The sequence below is a fragment of the Perca fluviatilis genome, chromosome 23 (genome assembly GCF_010015445.1).
Source record: "Perca fluviatilis chromosome 23, GENO_Pfluv_1.0, whole genome shotgun sequence".
NCBI classification, from domain to species: domain Eukaryota; kingdom Metazoa; phylum Chordata; class Actinopteri; order Perciformes; family Percidae; genus Perca; species Perca fluviatilis.
In genome coordinates, this window is record NC_053134.1 from 11,909,341 (window position 1) to 11,933,927 (window position 24,587).

Consider the following 24,587-nt stretch of genomic DNA (forward strand, 5'->3'; position numbering starts at 1 on the left):
GAAAGCATATCAGAATGTTGTTTTGAAGAAATCTGACGGAACAGACAGAAGATGTATCGCTGTCTTACGGCGCACAACCTTGTCATGTCTTTGCAACTGTAACTCAAACTATAGACTTCCAGACATCTATATAGTCCAATGTGAAGCAACTGAAATTAATTATACAGTAGTACAATAGTTTTGACCCCGGGGAGTCTGGCTTTGAATCTAATTTGCACCAAAGACTGACTTTCCTAGAGAGTCACCAACCAAATGTCCTCTATGTCTCCTTCCAAATATGTATCAATACAGCCATTAGGAGTTTAACACGATTTTATGTTTATAAAGGGACCATTCAGTAGAGGCCGCTGCAGTGACAACCGGTTGGCATGTGATAGTTAGTTTAAAGGTGTTGCGTGACAGAGGACCTAATGGTGATCATGCTGCAGAATTAATGCTCTTATGAGATGTAAACAGCATCTACATACCAACACAATGAGTCCTAAGCTGATTACCAGTCACACTCTGAAATCCTGACAGGCAATGAGGAGAGACTTAGAGAGAAAGCCTCTCATGCTTCAAATTTACTTCAAAGTTGACCTGAACTAGGTCAGAACTGAGTGGAGTGTGGTTTACGAACATATGGAAAAATAGTAGAAGAAAATCTTCATTTCACGTGGTAATTTTTGTCTTTTTTGTTTGGTTTTTACCCTGTTATCCTTTATAAAATGTTCTTAAAATTTTAGAAATTATTGGCAAATGTGAAATTCAAAATACATAATGTGTCTTTCCCCAGTTTGAATGACATATTCCATCAAAAAAAGATTATATCTTGATGTAATGTCACATTGTTGCTGACTGAAAGTGACATCCAGTACAGCGCACAGCTGTCCAAATCCCAATGAAATGTTTTTCACCAGTTTGAATATGTCAAATTTCACTATTTTCATGTAAATAGAGCTGTGTTGATTCTGGCTATGGTGCATTTTAATTTTAAGAAGTATGCTAGCAGTACAGAGAACTGTATAATTGTACGTGAGTGCGGTTTATGCCCCAGGCAGCTATCAAAAACATTCCAGAGATTGCTTTGCACAGTTTCTTTTTCTATATGGGATGGTGGGATAATATATTTCAGAGCTTTTTATTTTCTTTTTTTCAAAGGTGGCTTTATAAATCAAACCCTAACAGCTCACACTGAAATACTGGAACATCCTTCTTAATAACTTGTTGTCTACAGAGACCACCAATACATTTATAGGACCACTGTTGCTCTGATCCAGACCCATAACTTGGTATTAAAATAGCCTTCTGAAATGAAAACAAATTCAGGTGCTCTGGAACAAAATATTGTGGCTTTGACTAAGCTCTTCTGGACTGAAATGTTGATTTAGGTGTTTTCCTTTAGCGTGACTTTTTCTCTCTCTCTCCTCTTTCAGAAAAAGAACATCAGTGTTTTGCTGAGTCTCGCCGTGCTGGCTTCCTGGGGAGTGATTCTGCTGTCAGCTCGCCTCTACTGGATGGGCAATAAGCCTCCGAACTTCTCCAACTCTGACAACCCTGCAGCTGACTCGCCACATTTTCTCACTCGAACACTAACGTTCCTCCATTTGCCGGTCGCCAACGCCTGGCTGCTGCTCTGCCCAGACAAACTCAGTTTTGATTGGTCCATGGACGCTGTGCCCTTGGTCAGGTCCTTGGCTGACTGGAGGAACCTTCACACTGTTGCCTTTTATGGAGGATTTATCCTCCTGGGTTTGTTTGGCCTTCGTGGCCCCGCCTCCAAAGCCAAGGAAACCAATGGAAAAGCCTATGTCACTAATGGGAAATCAATCACCAATGGGAATGGTTACCATGCCCCTGACACAAACCATAACACAGACCAGGGGCCGCCAAAGACCACCCTAAACGGGTCAGCTGGACTCCACCACTGCCCTCCACGGACGCCCCTGCCCCCTACAGAACACCTAGTACTATTTTCGTTAGGCATCCTCTCATTGCCTTTCATCCCAGCCACAAACCTATTCTTTTATGTAGGTTTTGTCATTGCAGAGAGGGTACTATACATCCCCAGTATAGGCTTTTGTTTACTGGTTGCTGCTGGTGCAAGAACCTTGTACGTCAGACAGAGGACTAGAGGCTGCAAGGCCTTACTGTTGTGTCTCTGTACAGGACTAGTGCTGCTGAATGGACTCAGAACTGTTCAAAGAAACAGTGACTGGAGCAATGAGGAGAATCTCTACAAGTCTGGGATTAGTGTGAATCCTGCTAAAGGTAAGAGAAGGGCGGCGTTTATCCTGAGGGATGGGCATCAAACTTCAATACTTTTTAAGTACAGACAGAAACCTCTGCGTAGGAGTATCTAAAACTGTCAAGCACCAAAAGCTGATTTAAAGAAAGGCAGTGTAACCTTTGAATGAAGAAATAACGCATTATTCGTCTTACAAATGAAAAGTTGGATTTATAATCATAAGCAATAAACACACACATTTAAATGCAGTGACATCTCTGCTTTGGGGACTGCAACGCAGTTAAGTCAGCAGAGAAATCCACAATATGACTTTCTGCTCCTCCATGCAAATCTGGATTTGTAAATACACACAGAAGTCATTCAATCAATCAATCAATCAACGTAAGCAATACTATTTACAAATTGTAACAAAGGCGTTTGTGATAATTTGTCATTGAATTACCTGATTTATTCAACCTTATTTTATTTTGGCAAATTGACAGCAATAGCACTATCTTTAAATGAATACCAACATTGAGTTTTTCCACTCTGAAAGTGCAACTTTTGACTGACACATGTCTCCCATAGCCTGGGGAAACTTGGGGAACGTACTGAAGAACCAGGGCAAGATGGCGGAAGCGGAGAAAGCATACAGAAACGCTCTGCATCACCGAGGGAACATGGCTGACATGCTGTATAACCTGTGAGTGTTAAAGACGACCGCTCCCACTCCTGTTTGCAAAGTCTTGACACGAACGAGTTGCGATTCCTCCCATCAATCACTTGATGTTGCAGTGGCAGAACAAGAAAGGCGGAAAGGGAGAAGGGGAACAGGCATACAGAGAGAGTGACAGACATGAAGAACCTAAAAAAAATAAAAAATAGATCTAATACATGAGGATAGAAGCAAGTGAGCCAAGGGTGATGCAAGAGTGTAACAAAGAGGAAATAACTTTGTCCCTGGTGGCTCTTTGTACTTTCTGCTACTGATTTGATTAGTCTTGGTTTGCAGGCCTGTGGGAGGACACAAAGCCGCTTCCAATCCTGCAACATAAGAGTGTCAAAGGTGCCAAAACCTCAAAGCAGAGCCATGTCTCCTGCTCTCATGCTGACACTGATTTTCTCCCTACTTCTCTGTTCCCTCTCAAGTTACGAGTGTCAGGAAGCTGGCAAAGCAACATAGGGAGAAGGGAAAACAGAATGATGGTGTGCATTCTTTGAAACTGAGGTGCTATTTGAATATGATGGATGGTTGGGTGTATTGGGAGTAATGCATTGGTATATTGGGTAAGGGATACAGAAGCTCCTACAGTTTGTTGTTTTATTTCCCAGCGTTCACCCAAAGTCCCCTCGTCACTTTGACGCGCTGTCATTTTAGATAAACCTCCACAGATTCAAAATAACAAGACAAATTTCAGTCATGCAGTTTATGGTGTTGTAAAATATCTCACGCTTTTGTCTTGTTTTCTGTCTATTAGTGGCTTGCTGCTGCAGGAGAACGAGAATTTTTCTGAGGCACTGCATTATTACAAACTGGCCATTGGGAGTCGGCCAACACTGGCATGTAAGTAAACTTAAAAAAGAGAATCTCATTTCGCAGCGGTGGTCATGATCAGGGGAAGAGTTGTCAGCGATTAGATGTTCTCGCACATTACTCGATTTTGGTATTTGGTGTTTATTTATTAATCAGATGTGAGTTAAATGTCCCTTATTGGACACCATTATGATCCAATTTGAATGCTGAACTAGATGTTCTTATGCCACGTGCTGATTTGGAGGGCCATATTCAGGTTATTTTAGCTTGACGGGGAAATTATGAGATTCAATCTCACACTTGAGTGCTTGCATGTGAGATGAGGGTTCGTCTTTTACTGTACCAAGGACAATTTCATGAGAGAGAACAGGGCAGGCTCCAGACTGCTTTTCCAAGTTGATAAGTTATCTTTAATTCTTCCCCAGCTTCATCTCCTTTTAGCCCAATTTATTTCTTTTTCTTACTTACTTTTCTTATGGTAATATAATCTGCCTTTGACCTCTGTCCTGTCTCCTTTTTGTTATATTACTGCACGTCCATCTTCCCCAACTATCTTTGTATATAGTCCACATCTTCTCCACTCTTAAATACAGAAGGTTTTCACTGTCTTGATTATATAATAAGCAAAGAATATGCATTTTTGAGTTTGACAGCTTTAGAAAATGACTTTAGTCGTTTGGATTCTAATGTTCAATGAATGCACAATGAATGTGTGAGGGACAGCAGGATCTTATCCTGTGTTTTGGAATTTTTATTTAATTAACATCTTCTCCTCTTCACAGCGGCTTACTTGAACACAGGAATCATCCTGATGAACCAGGGCAACCTAGAGGAGGCCAAGCGCACCTTTCTGACTTGTGCCGACATTCCAGATGAGAACTTGAAGGACCCCCACGCCCACAAGAGCTCTGTCACCAGCTGCCTGTACAACCTGGGAAAACTGCTCCATGAACAGGGCCAGCAGGAGGTTCGGACTACAAGTTTCACCATTTAGAATTTAACAGGAAACTGTTTAGATCGCAAAGCCTGTTTTCACAAAGAGTCCCTAGTCAATTACAAGGCCTGTATTATACTGATGCAAAACAAAAACTAAGTGAACCTTTGTCCTCCACTTCAGGAGGCCCTGTCTGTTTATAAGGAAGCGGTACAGAAAATGCCCAGACAGTTTGCACCACACAGCCTTTTCAACATGATGGGTAAGTTTCACCCTGAATCTTTGTTTGAAATGCAGAAATTGAAATTGCAGGAAAACACATTTAACTACTTTGGTGACACCTGCTTTAAAATGTTTATTAGTATTCTAATGAGGTAACATAACCATTTGATTATGAAAAACAACGTCATGCAACGTGAGTAAAACAATGTAGACCTGGGACAAGTTTGGCTGAAGTTCCAGTGATGAATTTTACATGTTAGTTTCCATTTAAGATGTTTGTTTTCCATTTTATCTGAGCTTTGAATTATATCAACTTATTGCACAAAAAAAAAAACTTGGACCACCTGTTTGATTCCAACACTGTGCAAACTTTGTGTTCTCTTGCAGAGGATTGAAGCTAATCCGTGCAATAAATCACATCGCTCTCTCTGTTATTGTAACACTAATAACATTATTGGAAGCTCATTGTGACAGCATAGCTGAGATTGCAGGGAGATGTCTGCAAATATTTCTTGGCTATATGAGAATGGGAAGTGTGTTTTGTCAGATGGAGGGAGGGGCCGATGGAGTGTTTGCATTAGTGCGATGTCCAGGGGACTGATGTCATTTTACCCCAGGGGCCAACAGCATGTCCTCAGATCAAACCAAATCTCACAGAGGTTTAAACAAAACAATTGTTCTCTGAGGGAAAACTGTGTTTACTTCCCAACACTGGGGTATTTATTCAGCATGTGAGGAATGCTGACCCTATGGATAAGAGGCAGAGTTCAGTTCATCTGTCCGGCACCTGTTAGAAAAAAAAGATAGGGAGCGATTCTTTGAGAAGCATTGCAGAATGTGGCTTAAACAGGTGGTTCACAGGAAACTAGTGTGTCAATAATAAAAGTAAAAAAGGATAAAACAGCCGTATTTGTTTTTTTTGTTGAAAAATAATGTAGTACCGTAGACCCTATAAACCACTATTATATTTTGGAAGAATGAAATCATGTATTTTTGCTGCAAATATTTCATTTTTGCATTTATTGATATTATTATTTTATAAACTCGTATGACATCCGAAAAGAATCATGTTCTGTATGAGGATTCCTGCTTCATGCAACACCTTGCAGGCCTTGAAAAGTTTTCCGTAGTTGGAAATTGATTTTAATCATTATCATCCTAAATAACTAATCTTGATCTGTGTTGTGTTTCAGGAGAGGCCTACATGAGGCTGAACAGGCTGGAGGAAGCAGGCCACTGGTACAGAGAGTCCCTCAGGGCCAAGCCTGACCATATCCCTGCCCACCTCACTTATGGCAAACACCTATCCATCATTGTAAGTCCCATTACTGACACACACAGAAAGAATCATAAGGCAGGCCAAAGCATTATCTTAGAAACAATTGCAGTGGTTAACAACCTGGCAGAGTGTAATTAAACATGGGCCTGAAGTGGCAGCGTGGAGTGATGAATAATGCATATTGAGTGACTTATGGGAGCAAGCAACCCTTCCTATCGATTCCTCCGCAGAGCCTGGAGAACTGTGATGATTGTTATGAGGCGTGAGCTTCTGATTCTGAAAGGTGCATGCTTAACAAACTACTCTACCCTGATCAGAAATCAGCTTGAGGACTTGTGATGCATTCATGGATATCGTGTTTGACCTTGAGCGCAACTACTTGGATGAAAAAAGGATCACACAGTGTGAAAGAAGAACTGATTGAAGCGATAAATATCTTGTCGGTGGCCTTGGATCGACCCTGATCCAGAACTGATGCCAAATAGCCTTAATAAACCAGCCAAATAGTGGCTTTAATTCACGTCTGACGTCTGAGGGTCACAGACGTGGGGAGTTTGTCTGCTGTGGATGAAAGCAACCCCTCTGTGATTGGATGAGCGCCAGATTATCTGTGTGTTTTCCTTCCCTCACTGTGTGTATCTGTATATACATGTGAGTGTTGGAAGACATCAAGGGCACGCAAGTTTTCCCAACTTCTCCCAAATGTTACCTTGCCCTTCTCATGTTTTTTTTCGGCAGGGAAAACTCCCACTTCCCGTCCTCCTGCCACCTCTCCCATTCCATAAAAACAAAAACAGGTGTATGAGACAACAGATGTGTTCACAGCTGATTTAAGTTTAGATGTAGGAGTTGAACTGCGTGCACTCTGTTACCCCCCTCGACATGTTTGACCCCCTCCCTTCCACAGCCTTGGGTATTGAGGAAACTAACCTGCAGTGCCTTACATACTCGCAGCCGCAACCGTCACAGGCTTTAAACCTTAGTTCTGATCATTTCCTCTCTTTGTTGAAAGATTTGAAGATATACACAGCACGCACGCACACACGCACACACAAATACAGGATAGCGTCGCCCAGTGTGGCTGGACATCTGCTGTGCTACCTCAGGCTTAGGACTGCAGATCCATGCAGGGACTCTCAGAGAGCCCCCCCTCCATTACTACAGGGCTTAGTGAACAGGAGATTGGATGGACCCTGGACAATGGGCCAGTGGACAGGCTTATAATGCAATTACTCTCCTTCCTTATTGAATCACTCCATCAGCTATATTTTGGGCTGTGCTGCTGGAGTCAATTGACAATACAGACACAGGGATGAAAGGTCAAACTGAAGTCTTGTCCTGTGGTTCACCCCCACGTGTGCTGCAGTGCTGTTTTTTTCTTGAGTACTACTACACATCAACTTTCAAAGTGTCCATCTCCCCTTTCTTAAGTCCACGCAATAATAAAGCTGGAACCTGATAGTGGTGTACTCATCTACGTTCCTTAGCAAAAAACAAGTGTGCCTCCTAAAGCCACTAATTTGCCTCATTCTTCCTCCCAAAGTCAACGTGCTTACAAATAAGTTGAGTGTAAAATTGGAGCCCTGCTGTCTGTCAGAAAGCTCTTGCTGGAGTCAGATGGGTGTAGTGTGCATTCAGGGAAGTTGTGGTAAGTTTTATTAATTTGAACTCAGCTGTGTATTTAGATAGATTCATCACTGATGCTCAATAATGCAAAAAACGATGTTACACAGCAATCCATTGGTTAAAAAAAGAGCATACCACAAATTTGTCTTTTGATAGTAGTAGTAAAAAACATAATTAATATTGAGTAGAAACCTTCCATAAATCTCTTAAATGATGACTTTTGATGGATGTCTGGGGAATGGGGTTAAGTGAATGTAAAGAGAAGAGCCAAAGAAAATTGTGAATTAAGCCATTGAGGCCCGATGTTCGCTCATTCGTTTGGAGCGATTGCGGGCATGGCATGGGAAAAAGCTAATGAAGCAAACCTAATAGGCCCACTCCTCTCATATCTTGTTGCATGACAAGTCCATCGGCAATATGGAAGCAATCAGTGCTGAAGCATGAAACAAAAGAGGTGGGGAAATTGAGCTTCATGCACACAGAAGCAATATGTTTCTCAGTTGGGTTACAGGCACACACACACACACACATGCACACACACACACACGCACACAAACACACACACACACACACACACACACACACACACACACACACACACACACACACACACACACACACACACACACACACACACACACAAGCACACACCTCGGAGGTTTTTCTTTAAAGGTTAGGCATGGACGGTGGGGTACTGTATTCTTTATGAGCATCTGTTTCCTGCTGTTACCATGCTTCATCTGATGCATGTCAGTGCATTAAAATAACGCATAGCAGATACAGTAAAATACAAGTGATTTTTGTAGCTGTGTGTGTCTTTGACTCAAGATGTCCAGCTATACAGTATCCGTGTTATATACTTCTGTTGTATATACTGTTGGTATGCACATTTTTTCTCATTCATTATCATTTTAAACCATTGACTAAATCTTAACCTGGGATATGCTTAAAACACTCATGAATGAGATGCAAAATAAAATGAATCTATGGCCCTTGTAGTCCAACCCCGGAGCAGATCCCGGGAGTTTGCACTTCAGGACGGCATCCCAGCCTGCCAGAGCATACAAGCAAACTTGTTGAACCAGCCTTATATCTTATGGTTTGCTTTAGGTGTTTGGACCCCACTATGCATGCCTGCAGGTCTAGTATATTTATATTTGTTATGAGTGGTTAACAAAAAGCTTGTGATCAAAGTGTGCCTTGTGCTATTGCAGAAAAAAATACTATACTAAATACATATAACAAAATATTACAGGCAACAAAACACAATCCTCGCACAAAACTAATTTTTAACTTGAATATCAGGTGTAATCTTCAATTTCCTTTCTTTTCCTTTTAGGGGCAGAAGACAGAAGCAGAGAAGTACTATCTGAGAGCCATTCAACTGGACCCGAAAAAAGGAAACTGCTACATGCACTATGGTAAGAAGACATATCAAAAGGTTTCCCTTTGAGAAATGGCAAACATTTTAGCAAAAACGGAATCATAAAAATAGAGATGCCAGAGCTATGAGAATAGAATTTAAAGTCCTTTTCTACCAACTATAACATGCTTGATTGCCTATAATCCAATCCTATGCCATGCTGCCCTTGTAGGCTTTACTGTAATGATCAGGCTTTACTGCCATAAGCTGTCCTCAGGATGATTATTAGGCAGGGGTCTTTAGACTCTTTTATCCAAGACCTATACTTTGTAGTGTCACCCTCTGACCCAGAGTCATTAAACACACCAGGTCCTCTTACTACTCATGTTGTAAACCACCTTGGATCCAAGCTCATAGCTTATTTTATCTGATAATAGTTTTGGAAAGAACCAAACAGTGTGGTAATTATTAGGAAGTCTCAAAGACCCTGCTATTTTGATCATTTTTCAAAAAATAATCGTTTTTTGGCAACGCTGGTTTTGCAGATGGTGCAAACACACATACCAACAGGCATGTATGCTATGTTTATCTGAGCGAGACAGGATCAGAGTACACTGTTTACTATTCGTAACCGAGAGTACAACATGATACCACGTTCCGCCTGTGCTGCTGTTAATGCAGTATTTTCATATCAGTTTGGAGAAACAGGCTCCTTGCTGCTCCATGTCCCTATCTTCAGGGTATTCATAGGAAATGAAATCTGTCCTGAAAGCACCATTGTGCGTTGTCCCTTTCTCCTCTTCCTTATCTCTCTACATTCCTCCTGGTGCTTTCTCTGCGCTGGATATGTCGGGGTTCAAGTTTAGTTTGGTCCCCGGCGAGGGGCTGCGTTGCTGTCTTTGGACCAAGCTGTTTCCGCTTACACTCTTTTTCTCCCTCTCTGCCTATCGGGCTATTTTCTTTTTTTCAATGTTATCTTGTAGCTTCTTGCTATAGGTGATGTTTATTTGCGCTGGTCTCCTCCTTTATCGCAAATCTGGCTGGCTTTAGCTATCCTGGGTTCACTGGATGAGCTCCAGGTGTGAGTGTGTAAGGAGTGATGGTATCTGTCCACATTATAACACAACGGATGCACACACAAAAACACACAAATGAGAGAGCGCAAGGAAGCGAGGAGACATAGTTTGATAGCTACAACAAGGCCCCCTTTTCCTGCCATTGTTCACAGTAACTCATTTGAATGCAAACAGTCCCTCATATGACCCGGTTCTAAATAGTCTGCTTTGGTGTCTAATGGCTTGTTTTTGGAAGCTGCACTGAGGCTAATGCAGTTAGCTTTCAGTAGAAGAAAAGCCAAAAGAGGAACACCTTAATGGAGTCTCCGCACATTCCCATCTTCCTACATTCAGTAACATCTGCGGCCAAGCTCGGCGTATTTTATAATTTATAGGCAAAGAGGCAGGCAATTGTGGGTGCTGCACCAGGTGGCCAGACTCCCACAGGAAAACACATGAAATACCTCCCGTCTCATCTGTGTTCGCTAACGCCAGCGAGCAAAACAAAAAAATTCTCTCTCACTTTTCTCTCGCTGTCTCGTCCTCCTTGTTGCATTTCCTGTGGCACTCTTCTCTTTCACTGCCTCCATTCATCATCCTTTGTCTCCCCACCGATCTCCATCTTTGTCAGTCAGAGCTTCTCTGCAAGCTTTCCAGGGGATGTGGATATATTTTAGTGGTTAAGTGAAAACTGACATACTGGTGGTGCTACAGGAAAAGGCATGGGATCACCAAATTCATTCATTCAGTTTTCATCCTCTTGACACCCTGGATATCTGTGCCGAATTCCATGGCAATCCCTCTGATATTAGTTTATTATATTCTAGGGCTGCAACTAACGATTATTTTCGTAGTTGATTAATCTGTTGATTATTTTCTCGATTAATCGATTAGTTGATTGGTCTCATAAAATGTCAGAAAATGGTGAAAAATGTGGATCAGTGTTTCCCAAAAGCCCAAGATGACGTCCTCAAATGTCTTGTTTTGTCCACAAGCTGCAATCAAATTTTTCTTAAAACAATTACTCAAACCGACTAATCGATTATCAAAATAGTTGGCGATTAATTTCAAAGTTGGCAACTAATCGATTAATCGATTAATCTTTGCAGCTCTATTATATTCACACACAAAAAAAACAAATAAGTCAAGCTCTTGTTGGCCCTAGAGGAAAAATCCAGGATCACAAAAGTCATTGGGGTTCATCAATATATGTGCAAAACAATATTTGTTGAGATATTTCAGTCTGGACCAAAGTGGTGGACTGATCAACCAACCGATCGAACGACATTGCCACCCCCAAAGCCATACCACATGCATGGCTAAAAAAAGTACTTAACAAAATGTCTGCTCCCCCCTAGTAGTAAATGCTCTCTTTCTCTCTGTCTTCCCCCTCTCTCCAGGTCAGTTTCTGCTGGAGCAGTCTCGTCTTGGCGAGGCGGCAGAGATGGCGGAGAGAGCTGCAGAGCTGGACAGCTCAGAGTTTGATGTGGTCTTCAGTGCTGCTCACATGCTCAGGTTGGCTAAACTGCTGACATACAACAACACCGCTTGCAAGTGGAGTTTCCCTACTTAAAAAAAAAGCATACAGTACAGAAACATTTGAATGATCGTAGATGTCAAGAAGTGTTGTGGTTTTTGGACTTCTGTAGTTACAACCCTTGCTGCTGTGCCACTTCGCCATTTGTGGGTTTATTCTTTCCCACTGCTGCCGTTTAATAACCATCTTTGAAATATAAATTATACCAATGTTATAGAACGGTAAATGTCCTCTCTATGGAAATAGCTGCCATAAAAGCTGTTATGTATTACATATATAAACAGCAGTACGGTTTCAGTCCATCATAGTGATGTTGCAGTCCAGGGCTTGTAAAGAAGCCATTGGAGAATTTTCCCTCAGAGTTTGGCAAGCACGTGCACAGACAGCGTATGAGTCTTAAAACGTGTCAAAGGGACTGCAAATTCTATTCCCAGGCAACTCAAGGAAATATTGGAGCAAGTGCCTTCATTACATTTTGCTCTACATATCTGGAAAAGTCATTGCTGCTCTCTAGCATCCATCTAAATGCAACACCACAAAGGATTTGTAAAAAGTTACAAGTCTCAGGGTTTGGCTGAGTTTTATTTTTTGGAAAGAGTAAATCTAAATGACAGATCAAACTGGTCTAACTGGTTATTTTCATCTGAGACTGTAAAATCCAAATGGATTAGGATTATGGTTTAATGAATGGGGGACACACCTGCCATTAGCTGGATTCACTGATAATAAAGGTAAGCTACATATATAATATATATATATATATATATATATATATATATACAGTACATTATTGACTGATCATAACCAGCATTATAAAGGCCGTTTTATGGTTCTGCGGAGGCTCCACGCAGAGCTTTCTGTGTAGCCTACGTAAGTGGCCTGATATTTATACTTGTGTGCTGGTGTGTGCGTCGAGCCGGCATGTGTGTTTGTTTGTGTGTGTGTGTGTGTGTGTGTGTGGGGAGTGTGTGTTAGAGTGAGGGAGAAAGTGAGAGAGTGATGGCGATTAGCTTCGGAGCGAGTAGCGACTCTAGAGTCATAGTGAGAGAAACAAAGTGTCTCCCCTGTGCTTTCTGACCACGGTGGGGCATCTTTAGCAGGAAAAGTTAACCCTCTCCTTGATTTCATGTTGTTTATGGAGAAGGAGAACCAGGAAATGAGTTGGGGGAAATGCAACGCTACCAAGCCACGGACTGAGCGACGTGCATCGCTGCGACGTGTGGTTACATTTTTTTCAAGAGGTGCACGTCAGGCTACGGCGTAGGGTCCGGTGTAGACGCAGAGGGGTCTGCGGGGGTACGCCATCGATTCGACGCAGAAGCATAAAACGGCCTTAATAATGACCCAATAATCCAGTTTGATGGAAGGCTTTCATTAAAATACTTTGCATGTTACCAGGCCTATATTCCATTGCAGCCAACCACTCTTATGTTTAAAATATTGTGTTGGGAATTTGCTAAGTGATTTCTCCAATGAAACAGTTTTTACATATTTTGGGTTGAACCATAATGGGTTTTTTTCTGCTCAATTTTGCTTTCCTTAAATCATGACTTCCTGAATCTTTCTTGACTCTCCAACACTTGACCAAACAAAGACCAAGGAAGAACGCTAGAAGATAATGACTATGATAGTCAGTCATGAACTCCAGTGAACCCCTGATAAAGTGTTAGATTCTCAAGGCATATTTTACTTGAGTCACAGTCTAATAAATATTAATTACCATGTCGGTTTCCTTGACTTTATTAACTTTGGCACTGCAAAGTCTGGTTTATGTACTCTTTGGATAAAATTGTATCTATGGAGCAGATTAACTGATGCTATTTTATGAACCCAGGTGTAACATGTACTGTAAGGGAGGACTGGTTGGTCAAGTGTTTCTGGCATTATAGAAACCTCCATATATCTCTCTTCATCATACTCTGATAAATAATAAGTAAGGTGTAATAGACATTAAGATAGTCAACGTCCTAGCAGGGCAATCAATGCCCCAATACGAAATCTAAGCTGCATTATCACAGTAATTACACAGCTAAAAAATAATCACCTGACACAGAACATTGTTTTCTAATGATTCTATTATAAAGTGATGTTACAAGCCTATATACAGAAATATTTCAACATTACTTTAGCCGAAGAAGGATCTGTTACACCCAACAGAATTTTGGTATGGACTAGTTTTATTTAATTAGAAATGAATTATGAACTGTAAACTTTTGTGTCATCCTATATTTAAGGCTCTTTTTCAAGAGAGGCCTGTGCACAAGAAAAGAACAAAAAAATACAGTATAAGCATAGAAAGCACAGAAATTCACAACACGCAACTTACATATCAAAAAGAGATTTTAATTAAGTATAGAATTTAAAACCAGATTTCTAAGACAGAGATGCGGTATAGCTAAAGTTTTTAAATAGCCTTTGGAGATAGGTCTGGTAATACAGGACTAAATATCCTGTGACCTGACTTCATAATTACTGTAGAGAGCAGAGGTGGCTAGGCGTGTTTTTCAAGCAGAGACTTACAGTATAGTGTGCTGTGCAACCATCCCACCTTTTCATCACCTGTGAGGATACAATACAATGTTCTGTGCCGGAGTCCTGATCATTGTAGTAAAGTTAACCTAATATTAACATGCAATGAATCTGACTATTCCAATGAAAATTAAGCTGTACAATAAGGAATAAATACAATTATCACTAATTTGAAATTAGTACAATAATTATTAACATGATATGCCACATTCTTACTCTTCTTTTCTCTCTGTTCTTCTTTCTCTTCAGACAGGCCAGTCTTAATGAGGCAGCAGAGAGACAGTATGAGCGTGCAGCCAGTCTCAGACCAGATGTAAGTACCTGGACTGGTGGGCCTGTTAGCACTTATCATGGAAAAGCGACACACACACACACACACACACACACACACACACACACACACACACACACACACACACACACACACACACACACACACACACTGCACTGTAAATTCAATTTACGACATTCTGCGTGTTACCCATCATTCTGACATTATATTATAGTGCTGTTGTTCCTGGCAAACGGAGAATATAAAATGGAAACTGGGTTCTGCTCGTGGCTGTGTACGGGTGCCTCGATGTGCTTATGCAAACACAAAGATCCCAAAGACAGACGAGTTCAGTGGTAAACTGTTGCCAGTTATGGAATTCATACATTCAGCTTCAGAGTACATACTTGATCATCACAGTATAGTTTAACAGACAAAGCCTTGAGGGATATCATGTCTCTTAATGTCAGCACATGCGGTGGAGGAAGTTGGGAGCTATTATATCCCGTTTCTGCCAAGCATCAATCAGTCACTTCAAAGGGAAAGGGTCTGGGAGAGGTAGAGTCATTGGAACCCCTGTGTTTTCAGACAAGACCTAGAAGGAGCTTACTGCAGTCATTTGTCATGTTAGTCTGTTTAGTGACGGTCTGCTCTGTGACTTATGTTGCCACAGGAGATAGGATTAGACTTTCATCTTCATGCCCTTCACTGGAGGGGCTAGTGTTATATCACCACACTCTTCATAGCAGTGTTTCCCCATCTTTTTTTGTTTGATGTACCCGCACAGCCCTGTCAGGTGAATACACACCAGCCCTTATGTTCCAAATGTGTTCATTTGAATTGATTTTAAACTGGATGGGATTTAACACTTTGAATTATGTAAAGCAATAATGCTTTCATACAATTGAACTCATTTTAAGGTCAATAGCAAACTTGCAGAGGCAGAAGCTGGACCATTTATCCATGATTTAAACTTTTTTTTTTAGCTACATTTTAGTACTTTGATCCAAATATTTCAAATATTTCCATTCATACTTTTAGATAACTATTTCAGCCCTTGATCCATTACAATATGTTTAGCTAACTAAGTCAACTTTCCATTCATACTTTTCATTCAAGTGTTAGACCTCTCTGATAGCTTGCTAACTGGTTTGCGCTCCCTTTCAATGGCAATGTTGTGTTCAGGTGTATATTTCTTTTATTTTTCACATTAGTCCAGCTGCTCTACAATTTTTCCACGTATACCCTGGCAACTGCAGACAGCCCCAATATGAACACGTACTGGCTGGGAATCAGTGCTTTAAAGCGTGTGCCAGCTTTTAAGAAAAGGTCTGCCTGTCTTGTTTATATCCTGTTTAAGCCTTAAAAGATGAGCAAATCCATGGAAGATGGGAATACTGGTTGTCCATTTTAATTTGGAAACTAATGTGTTTATATTTTATTCTGTTAAAAAAAAAGAAAAAAAAGGCTACCTCCAAGTCACAGTCATTATAATTCACAATCCGGAAGCATTCATGATTCAGAAATGCCGAGGGGCTTCTCTTGTCATTTGTCACGAGTAAAGTGCCTCTTGCCTCTTGTCTCCCTGCACACGTCTGCTTAGTGAATGACAGTCTCTCAAATATCAACTTAATCCATAGCTTTCAGGTCATGAAAGATTCATTTCTTGCTCTACGTGTTAAGAAAGGAAACGATTATGTGCCTCCGGAGAAAGGTAGTACAAGTACAGTTTTTTGTTTTGCACACATAGACTGAAATGCTTTATTTACACCACTCACATAGAGGTTAATTTCAAATAATACGCTATACTCTGAGCAGAAAAGGCTACTGACTTTGGAACATGTTAATTCCAAGGGTAATTAGAGCAATTTGGTCCCTGCAAATGAAAAAAATGACAATGTGATGTGTTAATATTAGAATATATAATCATTAAGATTTCAACCCTGGTTGATTTGGTTACACTTGTGGTTACCATGGTAACAGCAAATGCGGTTTAATATGACAGCAAACCCTCCATGAGCAGCTACAATTGTCAGAATTACAACAGAAGGGAAACGGTTGTATCTGTTTACAAAGCAGCACAGGTGTTTTTTTTAAAGATTTTTTTTTGGTGGGCTTTTCCCTTTATTATGTAGTGACAGTGGATAGACACAAAAAGGGGAGAGAGATGGGGGATGAGACGCAGCAGGTCGGGTTTGAACCCCCGCCGCTGCAGGACTCAGCTGACATGGGTGAGCTAGAGGCCGCCCCAAAGCAGCACACGTTCTTACTGTGGTAAAGCTAGTTACCTTGCTGAGGAGTTGAAGGTGTGCAGCCTTTCACCTGCAACTCCTCACTGTTAAACTTTTGAAATGAAAAATATTTGCATATTCTTAAATTCGGGATGTCATTTTAAGAATTTTTGACAACCTTTATTCAACAATTGAAGGAATACATTGAATGTTTAGTGGCAAAAACATATCAGCCACGAATTATTATTCAAAGCAAAGTATTTTTTTTTATGTCAACAGGGGATCATATACATTTTTAAGACAATGTAATTGTTAACTGCAGCTCATAGGGCAGGGTACATTTTAAAAGCTGATGATCCAATGCTTAAAATGACTATATTTATCCAGCTGGCTGAAGGTCAAGAGCTTACATGTGTATTGCAGCAAGATCAACCCAACTGCAGAAATATTTGTTTCAGTCAAAAGAAAGGCAAAAAAAGGAATTACTCTCACACAAGCAAGGCTCCATTTCTCATGATTTAGCGCAGTTTGTGTACTGCATATCACCCAGTTGTTTGAAATGGCAAAGGTACCCCTCATTTATCTAGCTTAGTGTGTCTTGGCTGCAAAGTCCCTTAATGGTACAAAAAGCAGAACAAGGGTTTGAAGCACTTTGAAATATATTGGCTTGATACAATCATTGTTAGCACAACGTGAGAAAAACCAACCCAGTGAAAAAGGGGTGGCAGTACTGCACTGCAGCTCCTCTCTCTCTCTCTCTCTCTCTCTCTCTCTCTCTCTCTCTCTTTCTCTCTGTAAAACTGCATTCATTAATTCAATAAATCCTCCAGCGTCTTCCAAGCCACAACTTGAAATTCTCCAAGTCCGTAAATGTTTATTTGTTACATTAGGTGAGAAAAACATGCTCCCACTGACTCCCAAGGCTCGTCTTTTAAGAAGTGGAATGTAAACGAGAGAATTATCAGCGTCAAGAAGAGACAGACAGTTGTGTTTGGGGAGAGAAAATCTGTGAAGTAATTGCCAATTTGCTAACCATATGTCATTCAGCAAGGACTGTGGTCTGGGAACAAGGCCAGGTCTGGGGAGGGTGGGGGGGTTAGGTGCCGTCGACTTTTAGGATGAGATTTGTGTTTGTTAGTTATGGCTTGCTGAGAGTCATGGTTTATGTAGATTTCCACGACTGGTACACTATTCAGGGCCAGGTGGTTTCACTTTGGAACCTTCAATGATAGTATTTTATTAAATAGGACTCCTGAAAGACACCTTTAAATCATATAAAATACTTAACACACCCACAATCTGTAGCTACCTATCACTTTAGCACTGTCGAAGGACACCCTTTTGTCTTTGTCCATGCCTGCTACTGTGCTCTGAGATTGCATTAGGGCTAATTTAATGCATATTTGATTTTCTAAGCAAATTTCACCAGAGCCCTTGCCTTAATCCACCGTCCATAAAAAATAAAAACCTGGCAAGCTTCCGAAAATGCGTGTACGTCTCACATAACCGTCTGTGTCAAATGTAGAACTGAGAAGGGCAAGTTTAAAATAGTTTGCCCGGATAAATAAATCCAAGGTCGACACAGTTGCCAAAAGTACAACTATCTTGTAGGTCCCCACTCACTGTAATTAAGGCACTATGTAGCACTCAGTCTCCTTTTTCTCACTGTGTCTTATTTGCCCTCTCCCAGTATCCGGCTGCTCTGATGAACCTTGGTGCCATTCTCCACCTGAATGGGAAACTTCCCGAAGCAGAGGCCAACTACCTGCGCGCACTCCAGCTCAAACCTGATGATGTCATTACCCAGTCCAACCTGCGCAAGCTGTGGAACATCATGGAGAGGCAGGGACTCAGGACTAAAGCGTCGGCTCGACATGCAGAATAGCGACCTTTGAACTGGGAGAGTTGCTGCACTGTTCCCTTCATGATGACGCAGAGGGTCCTCCAGAGAGTGAAGCAGGACAGGATATGAAAGAGCTGGAGGCTCAGAGCTCTCTCTACGAGACGGGAGAGACTCCTTCTTTAGGGTTGTGGTCTTGTGGAAGACAGTTTAAGGCTTCGCATGTTTGGAATTCAAGGGTGTAGGAGGTCAACCAGATAACACGTCACAACCAGTGTTTTATGGTGGCTCAAACGACTAATGTCACCTTTATTATTACATTTTATATAGCGATGCTCAGCTGTTAAATGATGCACTGAACTCAAAGGCAAATAATGGCAAAGTCCAAACAAAAACATCTTGAGAACAAAGGTCTCAAAAAATCACCAGATTGTTATTCAAATGTCATTAAAAACGTGTTTTAAAGCACTTAATTTGAATAACGATGCAGCAAGTATTTGAATAATCATTTTACGCAGAAAGGTTGTCGGCACTGATGGGATAATGATGCCAGCTGGTTTGTGTTAAAGGGGAATGCCACCGATTTTACAAATCAAAGTGTGTTCACAGGTTTTGGGATTACTACTGCATTTGTGAAAAACCTGTTGTATAAAAAAATTGTGGTGGCAGAGGGAGCTGAGCAATGTCTAGTCCATATCCACGACGTTCCATTTCCATGGTTGCTCCGTTGCCGATGGGAATTCTGCCAGATTTCACTCATTTAGGCCGGATATCCGTTGATATGCTCCTCAGATCTCTGCAGGGTAAATCCAGACAGATAGACTATCTGTCCAATCTGAGTTTTCTGTTGCACGACTAAAACAACCTTTGTACGTACACGTTCCACCAAAACAAGTTCCTCCCCAAGGCTATTTTGCAGAGGCGCCGTTGCTTTGTACGGCGCTCAGCGCCGCCCAGGACGATTGTGATTGGTTTAAAGAAATGCCAATAAACCAGAGCACGGTTTTCTCTCAGTCACAGCATTGTAAATGCTTGTGACTGTAAAAAATGAAAACACATGAGAAAAGTCCTCAGCGGTGCCAAAGCATGAACTGAGTCTTTACGCCTCTCGTGCCAAGCAAGAACTGAAATGTGTTGTGTTTCTTGTGTCAAATGAAGATGTTTCATTTCATGTGATCAAAGGATCAAACTTAATTTATTAACACACTTTATTGTATGTGAAAAATCCAACAATGTGCCGTCGCTGTCACAGTAGCCCACCCTCTCTGATTTCTCCACCTTCTAAAGAAGGCAACATGAAAATTCCATGAAAATGTGTTTTTATATGTGTATTTTCTCTCTCTGCTCAGGGACATCAGGTTGTGGTTCCTGTCACATAATGGCTTTGTGACACAGAGAGTTTCTTAAAAATTATGTTAGGTGTTTTTTTGATGATTGTGATGTTTGGTTAAATTATAGAAAATGTGTAACTGAAAATGTGTTGTGTTTTGTAAAAATAAATGAACATTTTTCCATAATAAAAACATGACTTTTGCTGTCAGCATTGTGATGTCCTCTGGGATACCTGTGCCTCTCAACAATGTAAATTCAGTCTGCCGACCCACATGTATATTTTGAGTTGATATTTGGCCTTTAATCCTGTCACTTCACACAAGCGTACACCTCCATCTGCGTCTCACAGCAGAGAGTGGAGAGTGACGAAATCAAAGCGTAGTCTCCCATGAAGCCGATATAACAGGGAAATATGCGAGTGGGCTGTGTTCAACACAGCAGTTGTTTACTCCCCTAAAGCCGTTAACAATATTACCAACTACTTAGCTTGAAGCTCTAAGCGATGTTGGGTGACGTCTTTTCTTGTTGACGTTCGAAGTATTGTCAAAGAAAACGGAGGCTAGCTCGCCCCTCCCTCCTCCTCATCCCGTCCCCTCTCCCTCCCTTCCGTGCTTCCTGAAACAGTCATGAACGCACTAACCCCCCAACCCCCACCCCCAAATCCTTCTTGTCGGTTATTGGCTGGAACGCTGTTTATGTTTCGTGGTGCAGGTTGGCACATTTTGTTTTTGTTGCCGTTTGTGGAGCTCAGTTTTTTTACAGTGTGTTCAGGGGACAGGCAGCAAGCTGATAATGAGGAGATGTTTGCTGTATGTGACAAAAAATGTTGTAGCCTAAAAAACGCGTGACATCGCTTAGAGCACCTTTAAGACTCAAGTTTGCAATGAGCTTATAGGAATCTCTTAAAACAGACAACAAACAAGGGGATAATATGCCACAAAACAGCCCATAACTTTCAACATTCCATAACTACAACAATTAAATATGAAAAATTCACAATCCATGTGCCACAACATCCAAAAGAAAATAAAGAACATTAAGCCTCTCCAAAACGTGACTTACAATTTATACCAACGCTAATATTGCATGTAGATGTAGCAGCATAAGATTAGGAATTGGCAGCCAGCAGACACCAAAACATCGCCCACAAGCATCTCTGTAGGCCATGCAAGCAGCCAAGACATCAACTCATGATATTGATGATACAGTAACATCATCACAAGCAGCAAATTAGTAATTTGTAGCACACAGCTAATATGACCACTGGCATGGGGTCACTATATAGCTCATAGATTATTTCCTCTTGTAGCTTTTGAAAAGTTACATTATGATACTTCTTGCAGGCAAGCTAGTACAGTATATTAAATAGACCTTTTTTTCACAGCAGGAAAAACATAGTTGTAGTTGATAACAGTAACGATGGCTGCATTCCACTCAGGGGAGCCAGTTCCAGGGAGCCATCGTTATCGTTATTAATTACACCTATGCCTTTCCTGCTATGAAAGGTCAAAAGGCCTGTTGTGAAAAAGGTCTATTCTAAATTACATAAGCAGCAGCAGCATAGGTAGCAGCAAGTGTTTACGGCACACTTAACAGCAGATTTAGCAAATGAGCAGAGTGGCAGCAGCAGTTAGCTAGAAGAGATAAAGAGAAAGCAGAGCACTGTTAATTTTTATTGACACTGGCTTTACTTCCTTGTTGATGAGGGTCCCACAGACTGCAAAGCTATGTATATTAATAACGATAAATGCAGAAATTAGGTTCTTTTCTCTCATTTTGTTTTCTTTGATCAAAACCCCATATGTAGAATGACATTTCCCTTTGCCACAAACTGAGTCTGCATTGCTGTTACACCAAATAAGGAAATATTTCATGTTTTATGTGCCATGCATGAACAAATAATATATATACACTCACCGGCCACTTTATTAGGTACACCTTGCTAGTACCAGGTTGGACCCCCCTTTTGCCTTCAGAACTGCCTTCTTCGTGGCATGTTCAACAAACAGATATCCATTGATAAGAGTATGTCATGTAAGTGTAGTAGTGATGCAATCGTCTTCCTGAACTAGTTTGCATTTAACTGAGATATTGTTGTGTGTTTGACAATGTTTAAATGTTTAATAATGTAGAAAGGAAGTAATTTCTCTCAAGTGCCGTTAGCTAGTCTTGGTTTCATTGAAGACAGAAAAAAATAGTGCCACACACACACAGACACACACACGCACACACACACACACATCTCTGAGAGGAACCACAGTAATTAGACTTGGTCTTTTCACAAACTCAACATGTTGATATCATCTGATCAAGCCGACATCAAAGAGGTTCTAATCACATGCCAGGCTTTGAGCACACCAAGCTGTAAATATTTAAGAAGATATCAAACTTGATTCATTGAGTTGCAAATACTCACAGCCCCAGTTTCACACATTTCAAACTAGAAGTTAGCACAAATGTGTGAGGAAAAATGTAGTTATGTAATAATAAAAACACTGAATCAAGAATGTTATGCATAGAAACTACCTTATTTTGAAACACCATCTGCTAGACTCATCACTGAATCTGCCCATCTCACCCACAGGACCAATTATATCATCAGAGATCAGCGATGATGGCCTGGCTCTGGAAAACAGCTCCAACTACAAAAACTACCAATGCCATACCAGTAAACAGCCACATACACATGTGGCTCCATACAATATTGAGCCAAAATAAATGAATATTTAAGTAAAAAAAATAAAAATAGAGACAAGTGACTGTGATTTATTTGCCCTTTGTTACAAATTAAATTGGTGTGTGAATATGTTAGACCATAGAATGATGAAATAATAAAAATAATGAGTGTGTCTATGTGAGAGTGTGTGCATGTCACTGGGGATTGTGGAATGGTAATGTTATGAGTTTTCTTATCACTGTCAAACATTCCGTCTAATGTAATAATAAAATATTGTATTATATATTATGGAGTCAAATGGATTCCACTGGATAGTAATGTGATTAATATGTCTTATCCAATTAACTACACAGACAGGAGTATATGAACATCAGTACATAAGAAATAAAGTTCTAGGAATATGAAACCATGCTACAGCAAATCAAATTCAGGGTATGCCTCAAAAATGGATGCAATGGATGTAACATTTCGTATCTGTATTTCTCAGGTCACACTAGCTTGAAACCTAATGAGGAAACACTTTGATAACCTCTTCTTCTGTCTGCCTGTGGGGTTGAACACCACCAGGAGTGGTGCCAAGGATCCTCAGTTCCAGTCTCCTTTAGCACACAAGAGAAACAATACAAGCAAGTCATCCTGTCTAATGGTAATTGCAGCTGAGTAACATTTTCCTTCAGTGAAGAGAGTCTGTACTTACTGTACTTTACACCTAACTTCCAATTAAATGTAAATTGCTTTTTGTCATTCAGAAGATAAAAGTAATTCAAACATGATGGCAATATGTGTTTCATATCCGGCAGACATGACTTCTGACGGCGGAGCAACACCTGGGCCTACTAGTTAAAGTAAACCCCTAAAACTACACAATAGGGAAGGAAGTTAGGCAGGCCCATGACACATGAAAGGTTTCCTCCCACTGCTCCACACTACGTCTGCATGGTAAGCATATGGGAGTAGTGGAAGCGTTTGGATGGTGCCTTATGTCTTGGTGTTTCAGTGAACTGAAGTTCAGGGTCATTACATGTGGTTTAATTGAACAGTTGGGCATACATTGCGTCACTAAAAGCTATTTGTTGCAAAGACACTTGACCCAGATGCACATGGAGGAGGATGAAGTATAAAAAGTAGCATGAAATTAAAATACTCCTTACAATTGTACTGAAGTAGAGTACTTGAGTGAATATACTCAGTTACTTCCCACCACTGAATATAACCACTGGCTGTGAGCCTTGGGTAACTAATAATGATGATGTTGGAACAGGGACTGCTGACTCACTCGGAAGGTAGTTTAGTGCAAAAATAATGGCAAACGTGCCATTAGAAACCCGGAAAAATAATGTGGACCAGCCAGTACTGATCTCTGCCAAGACTTCGACCTCTATGTCTAAAATGTTGCATGCGTCAACAGCGACCTCTGCTGATAGTTTCCCTTTAGTACGGTTGGCTTCATTTCAAGATGTGGAGGATGAGGTCGAGGTGAATAAACGCCCTTAGAAAACACAAGCCTGTGGTAACACAATAATATGGAAGCCCTGAAAGGCAAGGTAAAAAAAAAATTGCCTACGTACAAGATACTATCTCCTAAACTTTTTGGCTAACAATGCTCAAAAAAAAAATAATTCACCTTACCTTTAAGGGCTTCCGTACAATAAACTTCTAGTCAGATACGAAAAAATACTGATACATTTAATTATCTATCTATTATTATTATTATTATTATTATTAATTTCACTTATGTTTGCAGGCAGGAATGGAAATGGAAAGAATGTAAAGTACACCACAGACAGTGATGCAGGTGAATTATTTGCATAAGTTGTGAATGGACATATTTGGGTGTATTGAAATTTGACACCTGCAGAGAGCAGTGCAACAGGTTTTCTGGCTTGTGTGAGTTAAGTTTTGATTTCCACCCTCCTGTTGAAGGTGCTTGGTAATAGATAAAGGTACTGAA

The 24,587-nt window shown here is 40.7% G+C and overlaps 1 protein-coding gene across 1 annotated transcript in view; it reads left to right on the top strand.

The window, feature by feature from the left end:
• tmtc2a (transmembrane O-mannosyltransferase targeting cadherins 2a) overlaps window positions 1-20,126 on the top strand; it is a 56,920-nt gene extending 36,794 nt beyond the window's left edge. The window contains exons 3-12 of the mRNA XM_039791449.1: window positions 1,416-2,250; window positions 2,795-2,909; window positions 3,685-3,770; window positions 4,523-4,707; window positions 4,858-4,936; window positions 6,090-6,211; window positions 9,141-9,222; window positions 11,620-11,734; window positions 14,535-14,598; window positions 18,478-20,126. Of these exons, the coding sequence (XP_039647383.1) occupies window positions 1,416-2,250; window positions 2,795-2,909; window positions 3,685-3,770; window positions 4,523-4,707; window positions 4,858-4,936; window positions 6,090-6,211; window positions 9,141-9,222; window positions 11,620-11,734; window positions 14,535-14,598; window positions 18,478-18,672 (1,878 nt within the window). The 3' untranslated portion in view covers window positions 18,673-20,126. The remainder of the gene's footprint in view (window positions 1-1,415; window positions 2,251-2,794; window positions 2,910-3,684; window positions 3,771-4,522; window positions 4,708-4,857; window positions 4,937-6,089; window positions 6,212-9,140; window positions 9,223-11,619; window positions 11,735-14,534; window positions 14,599-18,477) is intronic.
• The last annotated feature ends 4,461 nt before the right edge of the window (window positions 20,127-24,587 follow it).